The sequence below is a fragment of the Ruditapes philippinarum genome, unplaced genomic scaffold, assembly GCF_026571515.1.
Source record: "Ruditapes philippinarum isolate M1 unplaced genomic scaffold, ASM2657151v2 ctg2071_1_1_1_1, whole genome shotgun sequence".
NCBI lineage: Eukaryota > Metazoa > Mollusca > Bivalvia > Venerida > Veneridae > Ruditapes > Ruditapes philippinarum.
In genome coordinates this window covers 78,712-100,028 of record NW_026863960.1, presented here as the reverse complement: position 1 = coordinate 100,028, position 21,317 = coordinate 78,712, and the positions used below count along the sequence as shown (strand labels likewise).

At 32.2% G+C, this 21,317-nt stretch overlaps 1 protein-coding gene across 1 annotated transcript; it reads right to left on the bottom strand.

Moving 5' to 3' along the window:
* Window positions 1-202: 202 nt before the first annotated feature.
* LOC132723961 (uncharacterized) lies at window positions 203-20,835 on the bottom strand. Its single transcript, XM_060708767.1, has 11 exons — window positions 20,769-20,835; window positions 20,295-20,502; window positions 16,754-16,890; window positions 15,974-16,133; window positions 15,449-15,620; window positions 14,748-14,930; window positions 4,069-4,173; window positions 3,194-3,709; window positions 2,499-2,598; window positions 1,476-1,707; window positions 203-884 (listed from the first exon to the last, which is right to left on the bottom strand). The coding sequence occupies exons 1-11, from the start codon at window positions 20,770-20,772 to the stop codon at window positions 203-205; spliced, it is 2,499 nt and encodes an 832-aa protein (XP_060564750.1). The 5' UTR covers window positions 20,773-20,835.
* Between the last annotated feature and the right edge of the window lie 482 nt (window positions 20,836-21,317).

Genomic DNA, 21,317 nt, shown 5'->3' with positions numbered 1-21,317 from the left:
TTTGCTGAGTTTTCAATTCAACTAGAAGGTTTGCTCGTAAGCAATTTTCTTGAACCTTTGAGCTTCAGTAATCATCCAAACTTTGACTTTTTTAATGCTTTCACCCTTAGGAGCAAACAGGACCAATTCCCTTTTCAAATGATACTTTTACCCAGAAATGCTTTCACAATCAGATGTAGAGGGTACCTTTAATTTGATTTTTCTAGCTGGTTTCATTCATTTTGCAATTTCTCCAGCCTCCATTAACTCCATACTTCATGTGAAATTCAGATATCTCATTATCAGACATATCTGCTGTTATATCTACGACATCACCACTGTCTGAACTGTTTCCAACTGCACAATCCTGTGAAATGACGTCTTGAGTGTCAGGCACAGTTGTTAAATCCTGTGTCAGATTACAATCTTCAGCATCTTCCAATTCTGTACCACCTTTATTAGTCACATCTGTCACTGTACAAGATACTTCATCTGCTTTTCCAGCTTTATTACCATTTTTCAATTCTTTTCCTAATGCTGCTTCCTCTTCAATATCCTTATTTCTAAGACCTTCACCCATGTTTTCTTTTGTTAATTTTGAATCCTTGCTACCTCTTCTCATGAAACAAACCTGCTTGCTTAGCTCTTCACTTATCTTAACTATATCATTATCTTTTGCTCCTTCACTTTTAGATTCAGTCTGACTGTCACCTATTATCTTTGTTTCAGATTCTCTTTCTGTGGACAATTTGTTACAAGTTTTACTTATGTGATTTCTCTTAAGATTAGTATTATTAGGTTGGATAATTCCTGATTTAGACACTTGTTTGGTTTCAGATTGTCTGCTCAGGTCATGTTTTTGGTCAGTTTTAAATCTAACATTGGGATCAGTTGCAATTTCAGATCTGTAATAAATATATCAGTAGTTATGTTCATATGACATGTCTATGGTACCTGGCTACTTTAAGGTATATTGAAATTTGAAAATAATAATATATTATTATGATTATATTATGCGATTATGTGACAAAAAATCTTACATGTTATTTAAGCTTTCATAAGCTATCTAGTTAGCTGCCTCATAAGAAAGAATCCAAAATCCCTGAACACCCAGTGGTGAAAAGGCAAGTGGTTTAAAGTCAACAATCTTAACCACCCAGCCACAAACTCCTCTAACTGCTTATATAAATTCATGTAAGAAGATAAAATTTATTTGTGACTAAAATTTTGTTCACCACTGTATTGGTAACTTTACACTTAATTTTCTGAAACTGAAAGTGATCTAAGCCTTAGCAACTAGTATAGAGCTAGCCCAGCTAGCACATACATGTACATGCAGTCTGACCAGGCTCTATTCTGTTGATGGACTTACACTTAGAAATTCCATCTTGATATCCCAAATATTGATAATGAACAATTCTAATAATGGAAGCTGGACAAACTCCTTTAGGAAATTCACCAGCTTAAGGGTTAAAAATATTACGATATGTAAATACCTTTTTCTTGATTTAAATAAATCAACTAAATATTTCTGTCGCTTGAGTAAACTAAACACCCTCTTCTGTCTCTTTCCAAAGTCACTTAGAGCAGACTGGTTTAGTTTTTGTGTGTTTAAATGTTGCATGGACTGTGACCCAACTTGTGACATTTGCAGCTTTTCAAGTCTTTGTTTCTCTGTCAGTTTCAGTAAACCAGTCTGTGTTGTCTGTAGAAGTCTTTTAAAGATTCCTGATGAAAATAAAGGGTGACAAATATAATTATGATGATTTTAGAAAAAAGTTGACATACATGTATTACTATATTTTATATCTTGAAATTCAGAAGAATCACAAATGTTAAACGTAAGTGGTAGTTTCTAAATTTCACCTCCATCTTAAAACACCTTGTCTACATTTCAATCATATAAAATTAATAATATCATAATCATATTCCAAGATCAAATAGAGAATATGATTTCTCCCTGATGTGGCACTGACAAAAGCTAAAAGCACTGAAAAGCAAGAAAGTCTATTTTTAGACTAAGTGACCTTGACATTAGTCCAATTAACATATAGGAAATTTTAGAACGGTAACCATTATATAATTGGGGGTAAATTTAACAAACTTATTAAAACACTCACTTCTTTCAGATTAGATGACATTAAACACATTTTTATAAATGGTGTTATTCATAACAAGGCATAATACAGTCAAACATTTGAACAAAGGCCATTTATAACTATAGGCAGAATATGACCTTTACAGACAAGTGGTCTTTATTTTGAGGTAACACTGTTCTATTTAATCAATGATAGGCTGACAAGGAGTGGCCTTTATTTACAGGGTGACCTTTATTGCAATCTTGTCTTTAACTCAGGTTTGGGTGTATGCTTAAAAGTTTGCGGGGGAATTTCAAATCTGTGCAGTTCCCTAAAATTTTCAAGATAAAACTTGGATATTTCTGACAGATTTGCTATTTAGGAAAAGACCTAAGAATTCATCTTTGATCAAATTAGACATATAAAATACAAGAGACATACCAGCATTGTCAGTGGTCGATTGTTGTTTCTTCAGTTTGTTGTTAAGACTATCTTGTAAACTTGTGATACACTGAAGAATGGTCGCTTCAATCACCATTTTCTGTAAAAGAAGATTTTTTTTTTATATTTAAGTATAAAATATGTTTCTTTTGGTTTGGGTTTTTAGTCACACTGACACAGTAATGGTCATATGACAATTTTTCCTCAGGCGGAGGAAGACCTCAGGTGCCCCTCTGTGCATTATCTTAGGTACTGGAGGGCATCTCTGAGTATAACCACCAACGTCCTGTAAGTATAGCTGGATCTGAGCTTTCTCACATAAAAGAATCCAAAGTACCTGGCGAGATTCAAAACTCACAGACTGTTGAGGAGCAACTGGTTTAAAGTCAATGATCTTAACCAAATTGCTAAGGGCACCCCATGTAACAACTGATAAATAAATATGCATATGTAAAATAAAATTTCTGAGATAAAACAGTATCACATATACATTTTAAATTTTAGAACAAAGGGGTTTTCAGATTATGGGGTTAACATTTATAGTGAAAAAACAACAATGGGACTTGACAATTAGAGACGAGAGTGGGGACCCATTAAAGGGAGACAAGTTCCACTGTACATATCTATTTATAAACAGTATTATCAAAAAACAACAATGTAGGTAAGGTAACTCTAAATATCAATATTATATTTACCTGTCTTGTAGAAACTTTGTCTAAGGAGGACACCAATCTGTCAAGTCTAGAAATAATTCTATCTGCTGGGTCTTTTTGTTCTGTTAGAGTTACTGCCCTTTGAGAGGAGACAACTTCTCCTTCAATATTGAGAGCATTGTCCACTTGTGAAAACGTCAACACATCCTCTTCGCTAGCAAATACCATCGGTTGTGAGAAAATGAATCCTTCATTCAAAGATGTGGAATCAATTTGTTGAGAGAATGAATTTACATCCTTCTGACTGGATATAACAGTTGCTTGTGACAGACTGATGTTGTTACTTGGAGATGTATGTATAAAACTAACATTTTCTCTGAAATCATTCTTTTTATTACCACCTCTAGCTTTTATGTTGTCTGTCTTTTTTGTCATCCACTTATCTTTCTCTGTATTGTTCACATTACTGTAGTTTGGTTCTCTGAGCATGTTCAAGTTATGAAACTCTGTCGGTACTTGTGGTAGAAGACTCTGACTCTCCTCAATCTGTTGACTCTCCTATCAAAATAAGTTATGATAAGCTTACTGAACAGTGGATGTGCTAATTTGTCAAAAGGCACAAAATGGTTAAGGTCTTTTAAAGCTTAATGACCAATAAATATGCTAATGTGTCAGAATGCACAAAATGGTTAAGCTCTTTTAAACTTATGACCAATGGATGTGCTAATATGTCAGAATGCACAAAATTGTTAAGCCCTTTAAAGCTTAATGACCAATGGATGTACATGTGTGAGCATGCATTAAAGGGTAAAAGCTTGTGTAAGCTTTAAGGACCATTAGTTGTCTTTAATTTGCCCTTACAAATACAGTTTCAATTCTTTCATTTCACATTTAACAAAAGTAGCATTTAAATTTACCTGAATTTCAAACATTGATTTGTTGGCAATGACTGAGGACTGGTTTGATATAACTGGTATAAGAACTTCAGACATTTCTGAGACACTGTCCTCTTCAGGTGATTTCTGTAAATTTTAAATATTACATTGTATCAGTTTTGACCTTATTATAATTATACAAGTTAACCAAAAAGATTTGGTTCCAGCAGGTAAATGGTGGATATTTTTTTCATTTTGAAGAATACCAATAAAATAACAATTAAAAAGTGATACTTTTTTGTTTGTTTAGGCAGCAAATATACATAGTATGTCATTAAAATAATATTATTTGAACAACAAATAAAATAAAATAAATAATATTGCTATTTAATTGATATATTTGATTGTTTGTTTCTGTACTATTAAAAAAAATCTATTTGGACACATATTTAAATAACATAGACAATACTGTATTTATACTAAAATTTTAAATTATAGCTCAACATAAAAGTTTCTGTGTAATGCCTTAACACATAAACTGTCAATGTTTTAGACAAAATAAAGTAAAATACCGTATAAGTACTTATTTCTGCGGGCTTAATATTCTGCGATTTTTGTTAAAATAAGGGGTTTTAAATTTCTGCGTATCTTATTTCTGCGGTGTTATCATTCTCGCATTGATGTTTTTTATTTCTGCGGTTTAATTTAGATATTTTTACAAAATTAACCGATACAAACAGACAACATTTCAAGATTTGTTGATGTAACATGTACATTACTTCCGGTAAACATGCAGACGACTTCTAATGTGTTTTATCGTAATCATCATGTATCGGTATATAAACATTAATAAACAAAGATTAACAACGTGCAATGACAACAATTAATTGTAATACTGCATGTGTATAAATATGAAGTGTGAAAAATAAACAATGGTAAAATCGCACGTAGACACAAGATATTGTACAAATACAAAAGGGTATGTTTATTGCACCCGTCAAACTATAATAGTTTTATTTTACAAAAAAAATCAAGCTTAGGGTGAGCGAAAATCATACAAACATGATATTTATTTAAACAAAAAGAACAAGTAAAGTAACTTTTTTTCTTATATTTTATTCATGACGGATACATACAGAAAACTTCCCATCTACAAAACCGATAACGGTACATGGTAATGTAATTATACAATACCGGTAGTTGACATATTCCGACATAGACATAGGAAAAGGCTTAATTTTCTGCGGTTTTTAAATCTGCGGTGTCCTTAAGAACCGCAGAAATAGCAGAAATAAAGTTCCCGCAGAAAAAAGTACTTATACGGTAATACTAAATAGGCACCTGTGTGAATTGAGCTGATTGAATGGGAACAATGGGAGACATGTCACTTCCATCTAAAACGGAAAATATAAATTTACCATTATCCTGCTTGATTAGCAAGTGATTATTTTGGAATTGACATTAATACCCTAAAAAAATCTGTTGACCAATTTAAGATGATTTAAAAAATAAAATATGAACACTGTGATGATAAAATACATAAGTTTTTATACACATTCGTTTATATAAGAATGAAATGGGTTATTTATTCATTTATGATTAATCATAAAACAGAGATTAGATATAATATGAATATGGTGATTTTTATCTATCTAATATTAATTAATTATTCTACATACTTTTACTTCATTTTGATTCTAATCAAATGCCGTTGTTTCTAATTCAAATTTCATCCACACAGTCATGGAATCTTTACTACCTAAATTCCCCTTCTGTACTTACTACCACAATATATTTTATATAGTTTTAATTATCTGACCATAATAAGTATTTGTATTTACCTGTATTCCAAGGTTTTGTGAGCTTGTTTCCATCGAATGACCTGAATGCTGTCTCACCATTTTCTCTGGAAAAAAATCATGATTAGTTCTATAAATTTTTTTAAAATAGCAGTACTGTAAAATTAATATTTTGGAGAAGCAATGTTAAAGCACTGAGTGATTAATAAATTCCAATTAAGTGTTAATGAATTCAAAGATTAGAATACTTCTGTGTGATTTTTACAGAATGCTCTCAAATTTTCACAGCAACTTCACTTTTAACAAAGTTAAATCAACTGGGAGGTCTTTTTAAATGTATTAAATTGTACTGCTGCATAAATCAGGTGTCTCAAATGGAAATTATTCAATAAAATATTACATCTAACATTTGCATTAATAGAGTGTCGCCCAGATGGTTACAAATAATAGGGCCTACAACTAATAGAACTATAATAAATTAGGGTATTACAATTTTCTGCTGTTTAAATCAGGTAAGTCTCTTTCTTGTGTTACATCACTTATCCTGGTAGAGCATGACACTATACTGACACTGTCACATTTGCTCCCGTCATCTGGTTCATTCATTGTATTAACTGTATTGTGTCTGACTCTAAGAAATTAACTGAAAAAGAGAGAAAAAGGGACAAGGATAAAAAGGAGAAAATAAAGAATACAAGTCACTCATGGTTCATACTAGTTCTCAAACATCGAGTTCATGTAAATGAAAATCACGTTTTTACATCAAATTAAATGTGAATTAATTGATGTTTGTGCATCGTATGGCTATGCAGTCTCCCTCCCCCCCCCACCTCATCACGCAATAAGCCATATTTCAGGAACTTCTCAAGTTGTGAATTTGATAATGTAAATGAATCTTTTAATCATAATCTGACACATGTAGACCTTTGAAAAACTGACATCAGTAGGAATCATCTTCACAAACGAAATATTCTGTACTCTGGTCAAAACTTGTTAACTTAATCATGTTAATCGAGCACGTCACCCGATTTTCATGAAATATAAAAATATGTTATTTTCTACTTGAAATGAAGTCCTTAAAACACAAGTCAGATCATTTTTAGACGTATTTTTGTTAAATTTACATTACATAATACGACAATAATTCTTTTTAAGCGATAAAAAATGAACAACTAGGGCCTACAACAAAATTAAAAGTTACCCAATCCTAAAATATTTTTTTGCAGACAGCGGTAGGATGCGTTCGATTATATCTTTAGTTTGCTTAGAATTTTAATCGAACGATTTGTAAGAAACTCGTGATCTAGGTAAGAACATAATTATGCTGCCGTATAATCTTTGATTTAAAGTATAATCTTTGATTTAAAGTTCCTACAAGAAGATGACCAATGTAGCTCTACTGTATGGTAAGAATGGTGCCTTAGATAAAATTTAACTTTTTGATGAATTGTGATTTAAAATACACGTATGTTTAAGAAGCTGCCTTAGTCTTATTTAGAGCTTATTTCAATTAGATTGACTGATGACGTGACATTTGAAATAAATGAGTAAAGAACCATCAGATGGAATTTTCACACTTCTAAAATCACAACAAGTAACTTTTTATAAAATAAAATGATTCCTTCCAAACGTTTCTTTTACCCATAACACCCTATTTTACTCACTTGCATAATGGAATGTCTATTTTATACTAAATCTACAGGATAACTCGCGCGATTTAAAGGTAATAACATTGGCATGATAATGATATGGCAGTAACTACTTTAATTATAATAACTTGTCACATATGAAACTGACACTTATATGAACATTGCTACTTAAAGTCTTTTCTTGTCTTTATGTGTGGTAATGATTCAATGATAACACCTGTCCATATGTATATTAATTATATATACTGAACTCTAACTGGTCCATCGGGGTTGCCGTATTATTTATAAACATTTATCATACATCATATTATCATATGCATACAAGAAATATACTTATACATATAAAGTGTGTACGAGTTGATTTGAATATTTAACTGATGCATTTACGAAACGCATTTGCAATACTAAACGTATGTTTAATTACTTTATATCTTATTCTTTAAACTATTCTCCTAGAAATACATTTTTCTAGTTCGCAAAGGCCGAAAAATGGGTTAATTCGTGGTTACAGCCACTCATGAAATATTTATTATGAACATAAATCCTGTCATCGTCGGATACCCACGGCCGAGCCATTAACATTGATTGCATGTTATGTGACATGTTTATCAATCGTGGGTATCCGACGATGAAATCCTGTATTTATAGGGAAAAAATGAAAATCATAAAATTATTTTACATTTGGGAGGAAATGATAAAACACCAACATCTTCGCCTAGAAATATATTAAATAGAATTCAAGCTATTGTTTGAGGACTTTAAAAAGACAAACAAGTGAAATATGTTTATGTAGGTAAAATAAATAAACGAGGAATTTAGTTTAGTTTATTTAAGAAAAATAATACAATACAAGAGTACAAACCATGATGACTTTAGCATTTTCATTGATATGTAGATAATTCAAAATAAATTTATTTTTGTTATTTTTAGTCAGTAGTATATCAGAATATATAAGACATTTTAAAAAAGTTAAGAGGTTCATTCACTTACACAATTACACAAGAAAAGGGGCAAAAGGTTGAAAAGAAAAGAATTAATAAACTGCTTTGGTAGCATTTTTCTCTGCATGTACTATTTAGAAATCAAACAATTTGAAATTAGATTTATCCAGCAATTTTCAAATTCTTCTAATGTATCATTTTGTAACGCAACAAATCTTTTAATTTTTAATCTGTTTAAAAAATCTCTTTTGAAGATACACATATCTGGAGTTTGTTTCTTTAATTTACTGTTATAAATGTAATATTTTGAAAAGAGAAAAATAAACGATGTTTTCTGATCTCTAAATAGCATGATAGATCATATTGAGGATGAGTGCAGTGCACAAGAATGATAACTCTACTTTGCATAGTTTTTCAGTTTTTGCCCTTTGGTATTTTTCAAACCTAATTTTGTCCAGAGCATTACTCAAAAAGCCTTTGAGATATCAACATAAAACTTCATGGGTGGATAGATCTCACTCAGAAGGTGTGCAGTGCACAAGAATGATGACTCTACCCTTCATAATTTTTTAGTTTTTGCCCTTTGTTATTTTTCATACTTAAGTGCAGCATAACTCAAAAAGTCTTTGAGATGTCAACATGAAACTTCTAAGGTTGATAGATCTTATTTATTGAGGAGGAATGCTGTGCACAAGAATGATAGCTCTACCCTTTATAATTTTTGAGTTATTGCCCTTTGGTAATTTTCATACTTTTTGTCTGGAGCATATCACAAAAAGTGTTAGAGGTATCAACGTCATAGGTGGATAGATCTCATTGAGGAGTGCAGCACGCCTCCGTGGTCGAGGGGTTAGAGTCGATGACTTTTAATCCAGTTACCTCTCTGGCGTGGGTTCGATCCACGTGAGATGCTTTGGTAGTTTAGCACGGAGGAAGGTAGTCTAGTACTGGTGTAACTCTCCGTGAACGATGGTTAGGAAACTACCCGCCTTTATGACTGAAATACTGTTGGGAAAAGGCGTAAAATGAAACAAACAAACAAAACACAAGGATGATAACCTCCCTGCATTATTTTTCAGTTATTGTCGTTTGCTATTTTCAGCCATCAGTATGGGTTTCAAATCTGTAATCACTTCAGCCATCAGTTTTCATCACCAAACTATTTCTTTAGATCTACTACATATACATTCTTACAATGAGCAAACATATTCGGCGGGGGATGGCCATGCTAACATGGCTCTTGTTTCCCATTATATTGATATTGGGTATGATAAAAAACAACCGCTTTAAGGATGGAAAACAAAAGACCGTTATTTATGCACTGGTGTTTTGCCATGTCTCTTTTTATCTTCTTTCCTTTTTCACGATTTTCTACTAAATTTCTTATTACCCCCCTTTATTTACATGAAATGTTAAATTCGGGAATATCTTTGCAAATGATGCTTTAGGGATTACATTTTGTCTTTCTGTCAATTAAATTTATCAACAATCTGATGTCAGCTGCTGTTAAGTCGTGTGTCTAGTTGCCAGTTCAGTGGTAAATACATGTTTACCTATTTTAGTTTAGGGAACAGTCTTTATTCGGCTGTAAAATGTATGGGAGTTTACAATTAGTTTATATACAACAACGGTAATGCAAATCAAGCGGGGAATCAGTTTTCATCTTTTTAAGTTCATAATGCAATTTTATAAAAATCATATGTAATTTCTTGGAAAATTTTGAGTTTGGAATATTTTCTACTTTTAATTGCATGTATTTGAGTAAAATTATTATATATTTCTGCAAAACAACAACAACAACAAAACGCGAATGTTTCAAAAAACGTTATATGTGCATTAAATATGGGATATACATTTTCACACTTTGTTTGCAAATATTGACCCATGCAATTCTGCCAATTCTTTGTATACTCGACTTTCCCTACTTGAAATACAAAAGATAATGTGAAAAAATAGATTAAAGGTACTCCACTGAGGATTATACAATATTGATTTCTGACAAAGATCCTCTGAGGCACTTAGAACAGGAAGATATGCTAGGAAATAAATTGAAAATTGTATTTTATTAATATTTATTTCATTATTATTTCCCCTTTGCTATTAATTGCCCGATTTGAATTAGCTAACGTGAGAAAGCTTTTGAAATTTTGGGTTATTTTTCACATCGACGAAACACTTTTTAATGACACACAGCGTCGGACCAGGCTCTATATTGTTGGTCACTTAATTTTTTTTGTAGGATATTGAAATACACCTTAATGTTCAAATGGACTGTTCCAAATTCAAAGCAGGGCAAATCCATTACACAAGTTCTTGAGGTTAAAGGTTAAAAGGGCTCCACTGAAGTTTTCTGGAAGTATTTTCCGATATTTGTTTACCATTCGATGTAGGTCTGAACCAATAATTGAACTTCTGTGCAAATTTTAAGATCCTTCCTTTATTTTTATTGTGCAAAATTACTCAAAAAGTGAACACTTTCCGCTTTCCACAACAATTGGGCTAAGAATTCACTTTGTCTTGATTTTTGATTTAATTCTGCGGATATTGTTTTATTATCCTTTGCAGAATTTTCAATTTTAAGCGTGTCACTCGATTTATGTCAAAATTTATGTTTTAGACTTTTTGATCTCAGTGGAGCTCCTTGAATATACTGACCCGATAAGTGATTGATTATGTATAATAAAATCGAGATTGACACTGACAGAAAGCAGGTACATTTCTAACAATTCATTACCTAAATGTATGTTCTTCATTTAATATGTTATTGAACTTTATGAAATTGGGGTTTTGTTATAACAAAACAGGCATTAGACCACAGCTGTTTTCTCTCGGCCAATCAGAGAAGTTTAAAAGTGTTTGATATATCCCACACATCACAGTAAAGTGTTTGATATAACTATCATGTTTGTATTCAACTGAAAGGAAAAACCAGTTATGTGCACGCTTTATGCGGGGAAAATTTCTATGTATATGGTAAAGTAAATAGTGTAATGCCCCATTTAAAATCAAAGAACAGAAGGCGCTGAATTTGTTTGTCAGAAAGATGAAGGTTGTGAGATTATAAACCAATTTGTTTTTGTATAGTGCCACCAATGCTTTCCAGCGTTTTAATTGTAGTAAATTGGCTATAAGACTAATTGCAACACTGATATTCAATTCAATGTTTATTTAACTTAAACAATTTGAAAAAAATGAGTTGCCTTAATTGGGATTTGAACTCCAGACCTCTCGCTTCCTAAGGGAGCGCGCAAACCCCTCGGTCACGGTGAAGTTATATGTTAACGGCCTAAAGAAAACCATATTATTCTAAATTAGGGTTTGTAACCCTTATTATTTCGACGCTAACTAGCTGTTGTTTAACACAGATGTAAATAATCATGGAGCTTACTATATAAGCATGTATATCTATAAAGAATTAAACAATATAGGAAATATTCGACCATCCGGGAACTAATTTGCTTGAAAATTAATGCGCCTGTCATTTGACCATCTTTACGCAGTGATCTCCCCTGAATTTTTCGGCGTTAGTGTACATATAAAGGGTATTAACCGCTTCAAAAAAGCGGACTACTTTCGGCAATGGCAATTAACAGCATCAGGGTCTGAAATTTCGCTACCATTATTTGTTTGGTCTGACGACCCAAACAAATAAAAAACCTAACAGATAGCAATAGTCCTTTGACCAATTTATTTTGTCATTTCAATAGTTACTGTATTTGTAAATAAGAAAAAAACAAGCAATAATAAAATGGTATGCGTTTATCAAAAACTACCTAAATCTATATAATTATGTATCTTAATTTTACGATCCCTTTTGTGCTACTGTAATATTGTCAGGCACATATTTCAATAATCTCATCCTGAATTATGCCCGGCTCACTCCTAATAGCAGACATTGTAGATTTACATTCATTTACTGGTTTGGGAAGAGGGGATTCCACTGGTGGGGAAGGGCGTGGAGTTTCCGAAAGGTTATTGGGCTGCAGTTGCAACGCTAAGGAAATGCTATGCTTTAAGGCTTCAGAGGGACGTTTGTAATATATGTTATTTTGGTTTTGGAGTGATATATGTGGATATATTACCTGTTAAGATTTTATATCACCCGAGCCGTTAGGCGAGGGTGATATTTTATCTTGGCAGGTAATATATCCACATATATCACTCCAAAACCAAAATAATAATTTTATTACCCTTCCCCTGCCGAGTTTAGACGATTTTTTTAAAAATCATTGCTGTTTCAAATGAAACGTCGAAATAAGATTCCCTTTAGGGTACCTCTTCGTCACAACATGACGTCACATAATTTTTCCCGTACCTGACGAATGTAAACAAGAGAAAAGGAGTAGTCTATTGAACGCACTTTTTTGTAATTAATATCAAGCTTTCACAAGGTCATATTTGTTTTCGATACTGATGGTAATATGTATCATTACTCTACTTTGGTTATTATTTATCATTTGACAGTTAAAAAGTGGTTTTAAATCGGAATTTACACCGCGTAAAATCGAACCGTACGCGCATCACCTCCGCGCATGTTGTTTACAACGTTGGGTACCCAACGGGGAAATTTAGTGTGTATATTACCCGTCTGGCTCGGTTATATCAATTTCTTTCGGGTGATCAATATCCAATCAAAAAGGCGGAAAAATCTGAAAGGGTAATAATACTTTTTAGTTCATGAATGAGGTAAAAAAAACCGTCAATGCAGGATGTATATAAATAAACAAATCTATACGTCAAGTAAAATATTTTGAACTTCAGCCGGACAACCAATAAATATCCTGCCCATGATTTCTGTCTAAGAGTATTTTGCGGAAAGCAGTCTTGCTTCTTGACTTATAATTCAAGCGCTTTGTACGGTGCTGTCATTAAATCATTTAAATGAGGAATCAACAGGAATAACAACAAAATCTCTCAAGTTGCGAAAATGTAATGTCACCACATTCAGAAATGTTAAATTTTTCCCAATTTTCTTCTGAGTAGAAATTTATAATGGAATGTGAAATCTATCATTCATAAGATTGTGTATTCAGTGACTATATTCATGAAATAACATGAATTATGCCGTTTTCTCGTGCATTTTATTGCCTACAATAAGGCCAAATAGATTGAATAAGAAATAGTTGGATATCCTTATGAAATAGTCGGAGAAGAAATCGTTTACACATGTTTAATCTTCACCTTAAACAGAGAAAACTACCTGTGGTCTAAGTCAGATAGATCGCTCGTACCAGTTGGATGTGAGATTTTTCAACTCGCTTCGCTCGTTGATAAATCTCACATCCAACTGGTACTCATGATCTATCCTATACTAACATTATACTGTTGAATTATCAGATACATGTATATGGTTGAATAAAAATGACATAAACGACCTTTATATACAAGAATAATAATAGTTTTAGATATAAATTTATATTACACAGACTTGCACAGTTATTTATCTTAGATCTATTCACAACTTCCATGATTATGTTCATATCATGTGTACTTGCTCAACTTAGAAAAAAGTAGTCCGGCTACACACCAGTGAAAATACGGTAAATATGTTTCACTGCAGTGAACTTATTCAGTGAAAATACAGAAAATGAAAAAAAGGCATTTCATTTTATCAATATTTCTCAATATTTCATTTATAAACATGTATATAATTAAACATAATATACATGAAGATCCACTGTTTTTGGGAACTGGTATAAGACATTATATTATATATTATGTCTATATCATAGAGTAACTAAAAATCTTATAACAAATCCTTCTACTGATTTGCTGTAATTCTAAATTATAAATAGATCTAATAATGTAAGGTATTAAAAAACTCGTTTCCAAAATTCCTATAAAAATGTTCTTGTCAAAGAAAATCTAGTTTTTAATGGATTTCATTTTGGATCGCTTTGCAATGCTTTGCATGAAACTCATGACTTTTTGAAGAAATCTTTCAGGAATATTATTCAGAAAATTACATCAGATGAAAACACATGGTGTATAATAAAACTGATTGTAAATTACATAATAATATAGGACATTGTAAAAAAAAGTCATATAAAACGCGAAGGTAGGAAACACACATGTATATGTTTATATGAAAAATAATACAATATGTACTATACAAATGTATATTGAATGACACAGCACATTTCACACAACTAGCATGCTTTTCTCTTCTTATTTTAAAATTCACATTTATTTATTGTAGATTCTGCGACTCTGAACACATTCAAGTTTGACCTGAATATTTTTTGTTTATTTTGTTTGTTAGCTCACATTTTGGAATAAAAGAGTCCAAGCGTTATCAAGATGGCGCACGAAAAATAGTCAGTGTTCTGTACGGCACTGTTTGGAGGAATTGAAACCCTGTGTGTCGATGGCGTAACTTTTGTCGAGTTTCTAGTCACTATGGTTGATTCCCTCTGAGCCGGTTCCGGTTTGCTGGTTCCTACGCTTGATTTTTCCAGCTGGTTCTCGGGAGCGCTGTCACCTAGAGGCGGTTGTGTTGGCGCCAATGACGTTAACTTAGTTATAAGTGGAGCTGGTAATAAATAAAATGTTAATTTTACATATACGTATCTTTTTACTTATATATATGTGTTAAAATGCGTTCAAAGTTTCATTACGAGATTGATATTGTTATTTACAATAGCTTCAGATAAAACTCTTGGCTAAATGTGACATGCGGAAAGAAATGTATTGATGAACGTGAATGAAGAATAATCATCCCTAAGAGAAGAAAATTTGTAGAGCTATTAAGTACAAAAATGATTTGTGTTCGTTGCACACTAAAATCTAAAACAAAATCCACACATTCTTGGTTAAATGTACGTTTTTATTAGCATTTTTTTCTGATAGACCATAAGTTTCAAAAAATCCAAGGCAAGATCGTAAAAGGTCCAAGTAAACAATATAAAAAACACACACTTTTTTGTTTCGACTACTTTTACAACATGACAGCTTTGGACAAATTTACATTTATTTTTCAAAAATACTATGTTAAGTTTGACAACTTAAAAGGACTAACTTGTAAGTAACATACCACAAAAATGTCAAAAATAAATTGCTTACATATTGATGTTGTGTCAGGTACACCAGCAATATCCCGGCATTTTCCCGCCAACATTATATAAAAGTCGTACATCAGTTTCCTCTTTGGTTCGGAACAACTTTTCAATTCCTTGTGGAAACACCCAGCCGTTGCCACCGAAATTCTTTAAATGAAAAATGGTCAAAGTTGCATAATTGATTTTAGATATACTGGTATAAATTTCGGAAATCTGTCAGTTACACCAGTAATGTAAAGGATTGAGCGCCTTTACAATCGCAACTTCTCGGCTTCTTCCGTCAAATTTCGGATAAAAAGTTATTATGAATGATAGCCGAGATGTTCCAGTTGTCACCTTTGTTCGGAAGACATTCGAATTTTACCGTACATGTAATTTCGCTTTGGAACAAAGGTCACATGACTGTCAGTTATAAAAGACTGAGAAATCGAAATCAGTTTAATAGACACTCATTTATGACAGTAATCTTTATTTAATATAAGGTAAAATCTATAGCTTACATGCAAGCGTAAATAGCCGCCATTTGCTTTTTTTGCGCTGTTAGGGGCTGTCGAGGTAGGAAGTGTCCGTAAAAATGGTCGGTCGCTGACTTTGTAGTCCACTGCATACATTTACCAACTGCTGGCATATCGCCGTCAACACATGTAAGATTTGATATGTCTGAAAATTTAAACAAAGGCTAAGATAAGTCAGTTGCATGTCTTGTGCAAAAAGTTACTAAAACCATGTTTTCTTACATTTGATTCCGCAAGAAGCATACACGAATGGGTTAAACTCTTCATCTGGAATTACTTTGAAAAAGACAAAATTACAGTCGACTCTCGTTATCTCGGGACCTCCGAAAAAGATCGCGATAACAAAATTTCGAGATAACGGATAAGCCATAATAAAGGTTTATTCATAGTACTACATTTTATAATGTTTTTATCCATATAATAATTTGTCACCGCTTTTATCTATAACCATTAGCCTGCTGGCTGTGACAGCTGTGACCTATTCGACCAGTACTGACCAAGATTAGCGGGCACATTCGTTCTTTCTAATCATGGTCTGCACTGTTTGCTATTCAGTGTTCAGTTCGCACTTCTTTTGAAATGTCCCTAAAAATGATGAATGGTTTTGTCCAGATTGTCGAATGGATAAATTCATTTAAGAAACTAAGTAAATGTTAAATATATTCTAGAAAAAGAGGATTCTACTAACTTAGAAAGACGGGCCACTGAAATGTTCCAATCATGAAGAAAGTTATTTCATTATGGGCTGAGGGGGGGGGGACTTACATGGAAATCTCGCGCATAAACTGTTGGACATTTTCGTTGCCATAGTTTCGTTATAAATGAGTTTGAGGTACCAGTCGCTGGCACTACTTGCTGTGGGTAAAGTTCTTCCGAGACACGGCAGCACGTCCTCGTATACTCTGAAATAATAAAGAAATCGTTGTCAAATATAAGCTATTCTAAATGTTTATCTTAACAAAAAGTACTTGTTTATAAAATCAAATTTATTTGACATAGGCATGTTGACAAAATTAATATGTTGTACTTTTTAGACATTTTATGAAAAACTGTTTCAAATACAAAATGTGTGTACAAGTATGTCACATTATGTTTCTCAGGAGGTTTGTTATCAGAATGAATTTGTAAGATTCATCACATACATCTGATACAACAATCTTCACACAGTGATCTCCCCTTAATTCTTCGGCGTAGATCTCTGCCACCAAGGTCCAGATATATCAGAATTTCTGATATACTATATTTTTTCAAAAATCGTTTTATCTACTGCTTCTATCTATCAGACAAGTTTTCTCTCATTTATTTAACAATGTTTATGAATAAATAAATAAATAATATGAATATTTAGTAATAAGTTAAAAAAATATGAGATTATTTTCTACCGAGACGATATTTTGATATTTTATATTTTTTAGCTTTTGAATTTATTTTTCGTTATTTTGTATACTTTCGATAATTTTTTGATAAACTATATCGAACGTAGGCACTGAAAGTTAAAAATAAAACAGACGAGAAAAATAAAGTTAGATTTTCTTTGTAACGGTCGATATTTACATTTGAATTTCGACGTTACGTCATGTGACTTTCATCATCATGTGACGTCTTTGAAGGCAGTGATTACAATACTGCCAAGGGAGGTAATCACTGTGAGGAGTTTGCTGATACAAATGCAACACTTGTCATGGCGTTTATTCGCGACCGCCACTATATAAGAGCGTAACAACCATTGAGCATTGGTTTAACGGAATTATACGAAAATTACTAATTTTCGTTTTCAAAGTCCATGGTGTTGGTAAAAAAGTAACGCTGACACACGAAGAGGTTTCTTTACATTAGTTTATATAAGTAGAAGGTCCTGACTTTCATCAAAGAACATGCATTGTCATCAGTGTCCCCCCCCCCCCCCCCCCCCCCCCAGGAAAAAAACCACGAGAAATATTGTTGTAATAAAATGCGTTTTTTTTCCGTATTGTCACTGTTGTCACTGTAAAACCTATTTTTCGTTTGTTTGTTTTTTTTGTTTGTTTTTTTGCCATGGTGTCTTGCCGGCCTACTTTCTGCTAAATTCAGTCAATACACTGAATTTAACGGTGAGTAATTCAAATTGTAATGTCTAAAAAGAGAAAATGTATATAATAAACCGAAAATTCAAGTTTCTTTTATAAATACAGAATTTATCTCCATCTTGTGGTATGAAAATTATCATATTTCACTCTTGGCTACCGACAATATCTGTGGGCAAATAACATACTTATTAGATAACATTACTGTACTGCTAAACTAAACTAAAAACACTTTTGTTCAAGAAGACAAGTAAGAATATATGTAAACTTTATTTAAAATATTTAATCTAAAAGTAGTTTGAATATTTGTCTGTATATTAACTTTGTATATTTTGGACGCATCGTTTTCAAAAGAACATTTTTTTTCATAATTACTAAAGCTTGGAACATACACAATGATAAATCTATTGAAATAATGATTATAAATTTATCTATGCTGTGATTGGTTATTCATTTAAGTTACGGATATCAGGACAATTATTCCCGGCCCTACATTTTTTCTTTTTTTATTTCCGGTTGAAAATCAAAAAGAAAGAACAAAGTCGTTATAAATTTCAACAGAACTGGTACTTAGTATCAAGTTGTTTTTACATTATTTTTTATGGGTATAAAATAAATATAAGACAATATATGTGCCCTATAATTGTCAATAATTGTCATCCGGACACGTCATATCCGAAATGATGTTGATTTAAGACCGCGGACCACATATCAGCGCGGCTAAGATTAATTTCATTGTGACATGTAATAGGTCGAGGTAAATTAGCGAGTAATTAAACTAGCATTACGGATGACAGGAGATACTGGGGGACACTTCGTGATAGCCTTAGAGATCCCCCTACACGACATATTTGCTAGATTTACTGTTTCTACATCACTTATTATCAAACAATTTCAGTTTTTTTTGCTCCTCTTAATTTATAAAGAAAAAGAAAAAAGAAAAACTTTTTATTATTTTGTTCACCATAAAAGTATAAAGATTTTTTTTCTTACAGCAGAGGACAAATTTCATATAGCTTTTTACATGGGTTAAGCTCATATCAATTCCCCGGCTTATCTTAAAACCATTGAAACCGTTTAATATTTTGATGTTTGGTTGTTTTCTTTGGAATCATTTCGTGAGACCGTATATAAACATGTTTCTATAATAAATAAATGCTCACGTATTATTATTTTTAACATCCATAGTGGCATGTGTAGATTCAAACTGGTTCTATTTATGTTGATGATTGTTAACAACAACAACAATAACAAAATCAACAACAACAACAACAACAGCAGCAGCAGCAGCAGCAGCAACAACAGCAACAACAATAATAATAATAATAATAAATAAATATTATTAATAATAATAAAACAAAAACAGTGGCATTTATCCTATAGAATTGAATAATAGTGTTATTCAAGGTATCCAAATTTGAATAAATTATTCAGTTCAAAGTTGAAAGTATATCACCTTTGAAACATTTTTTTCTGACATATGTAAGGATTGTGTGCATTTTCCCGCAAGAAATTGTACATTTATTAGTGTGTGTTGCGGTTTACAAGTCGGACTTTTTTTGTAAATAATATTGCCACAGGATAATCGCTTTAAGCTGGCAAAAAAAAAAAAAGAAATCAACTTTACTTCTTATGATAAATCATCGCTTACACCAATTATTATTTGTGCGAATGCTATCCATCAACGTTCTTTTAGTCTGACTCATGGGCGGAAAAAAGGTAACTATAACTACCACTGTTAATGTTTAAAAGAAGGTCCTAACACATTTGTATAATATTGCTCCGGCTTATTTTTTTTCAACCAATACATACATGATATGATATTGAAGTTTTTTTCTCTATTAATACAGGATTTATTTTCATCGGATGGTATGAAAATAAATATTTCATGAGCGGCAGTAGCCACGAGTGAAATATGATAATTGTCATACCACTACATGAAAATAAATCCAGTATCTATAGGGAAAAACTTCAGTTCTTGAATTTTCTGTTGCAGACGACTTCCTATATAATTGTGTGTGCATTTGCTAAATTTAGAAGAAAGAAGTCCGGCATGATACCAGTAAAAATACGGAAAATATGTTTCACTGCGGTAAAAAAAAGAATTTTTAGGATGATAAATACCGAAAATGAAAATACCCATTTTATTTCATCAATATTTCAATGAAAGTATGCAATAAATTACATATAACTGTATTTTTTTCTGCTGGCGTTTGCTATTTATAATACACCTATATACTCACGTGCACCATTTATATATAGGTTCCGCGTGCTTTCCGCTTCTTGACGTGTTCGATTGCTTAGCAACAGCTTGTCTCTGGCACATGTCGAGGGCGAGATTGGGAACAGCCGGAGAGGTTCCCGGCATAAATCCGGGCAGTCTAGTGGGGGCAAATCTCTGCGCATTACAACAATATAGCAACAGCAGTACCAGAAAGATATTGTTTGAAACTGAAAACAGAAAGATATTAACAATAAATGTCATTGAATTATCAAAGTCTACTGATCACCTTTCATTCTGAACACGCGACACATTTTCATGGTGTAATTTGGAAACACCACTTTATTATATTAGAACATTGATTAGTCAGTCTATTTTAAAAAATGTTAACCAACGATTATTGAGAAATATTTTGAAATAATTAATAAGTGTCTTTTACGATATATACTCTACATAAATACATATTTTTTTTATTTCAAGTACTGAAAATACCTACTCATTCTGGTCTTAAATCAACAGTATTTCTATGCAGTTCCGAATAATTTCCTTTGCATAGATTTTTTTATAATATTTCTGCAAATTATCCGCTTAATTAAATCCAAAGAATTCAAAACACTATCGAAAAAATATAGTTTTTTCATAAAAAAAAGAGAAAAGAGAAAACGAGAAGAAATTAAAAACACAAGTATTCTACTGAAACAATCGTGAGGACAATAAGTCTAGTGGCCTAAATAAACTTTATTTTAGGAGTACGTTAACGGCAGAAGTTGCGCTGCCTTGCAGCATATTTGACAGGCCCTGTGTGTCCGTTGACGTAGAATAATAGCCACTCGCGTTTACTGGATTGACAAATGACGGTGTCAGGGGGGATGAACTTTACCATTAGAGGTTGAAGTGTCGCGCTAATACTACCCATCATCATAACGCATGAACTGGAGTTTCAAACAAGAGAAAAACATTTGAATTGTCATGTAACATTATAATAAACTTCTTCAAAGAAATATTTTTGTTATGAATGTTAATGCTCCATATAGTTTTTGTTTAG

What these genes read in the sequence shown, in the direction of transcription:
- LOC132723961 (XM_060708767.1), bottom strand. An exon ending in CAATTCCTCCAAACAGTGCC is followed by an intron (nt 4,174 to 14,747) that starts GTACAGAACACT and finishes TAAAATTTACAG; the next exon opens with AAATCACCTGAAGAGGACAG. An exon ending in ATCGACCACTGACAATGCTG is followed by an intron (nt 1,708 to 2,498) that starts GTATGTCTCTTG and finishes TATTTTCATCAG; the next exon opens with GAATCTTTAAAAGACTTCTA.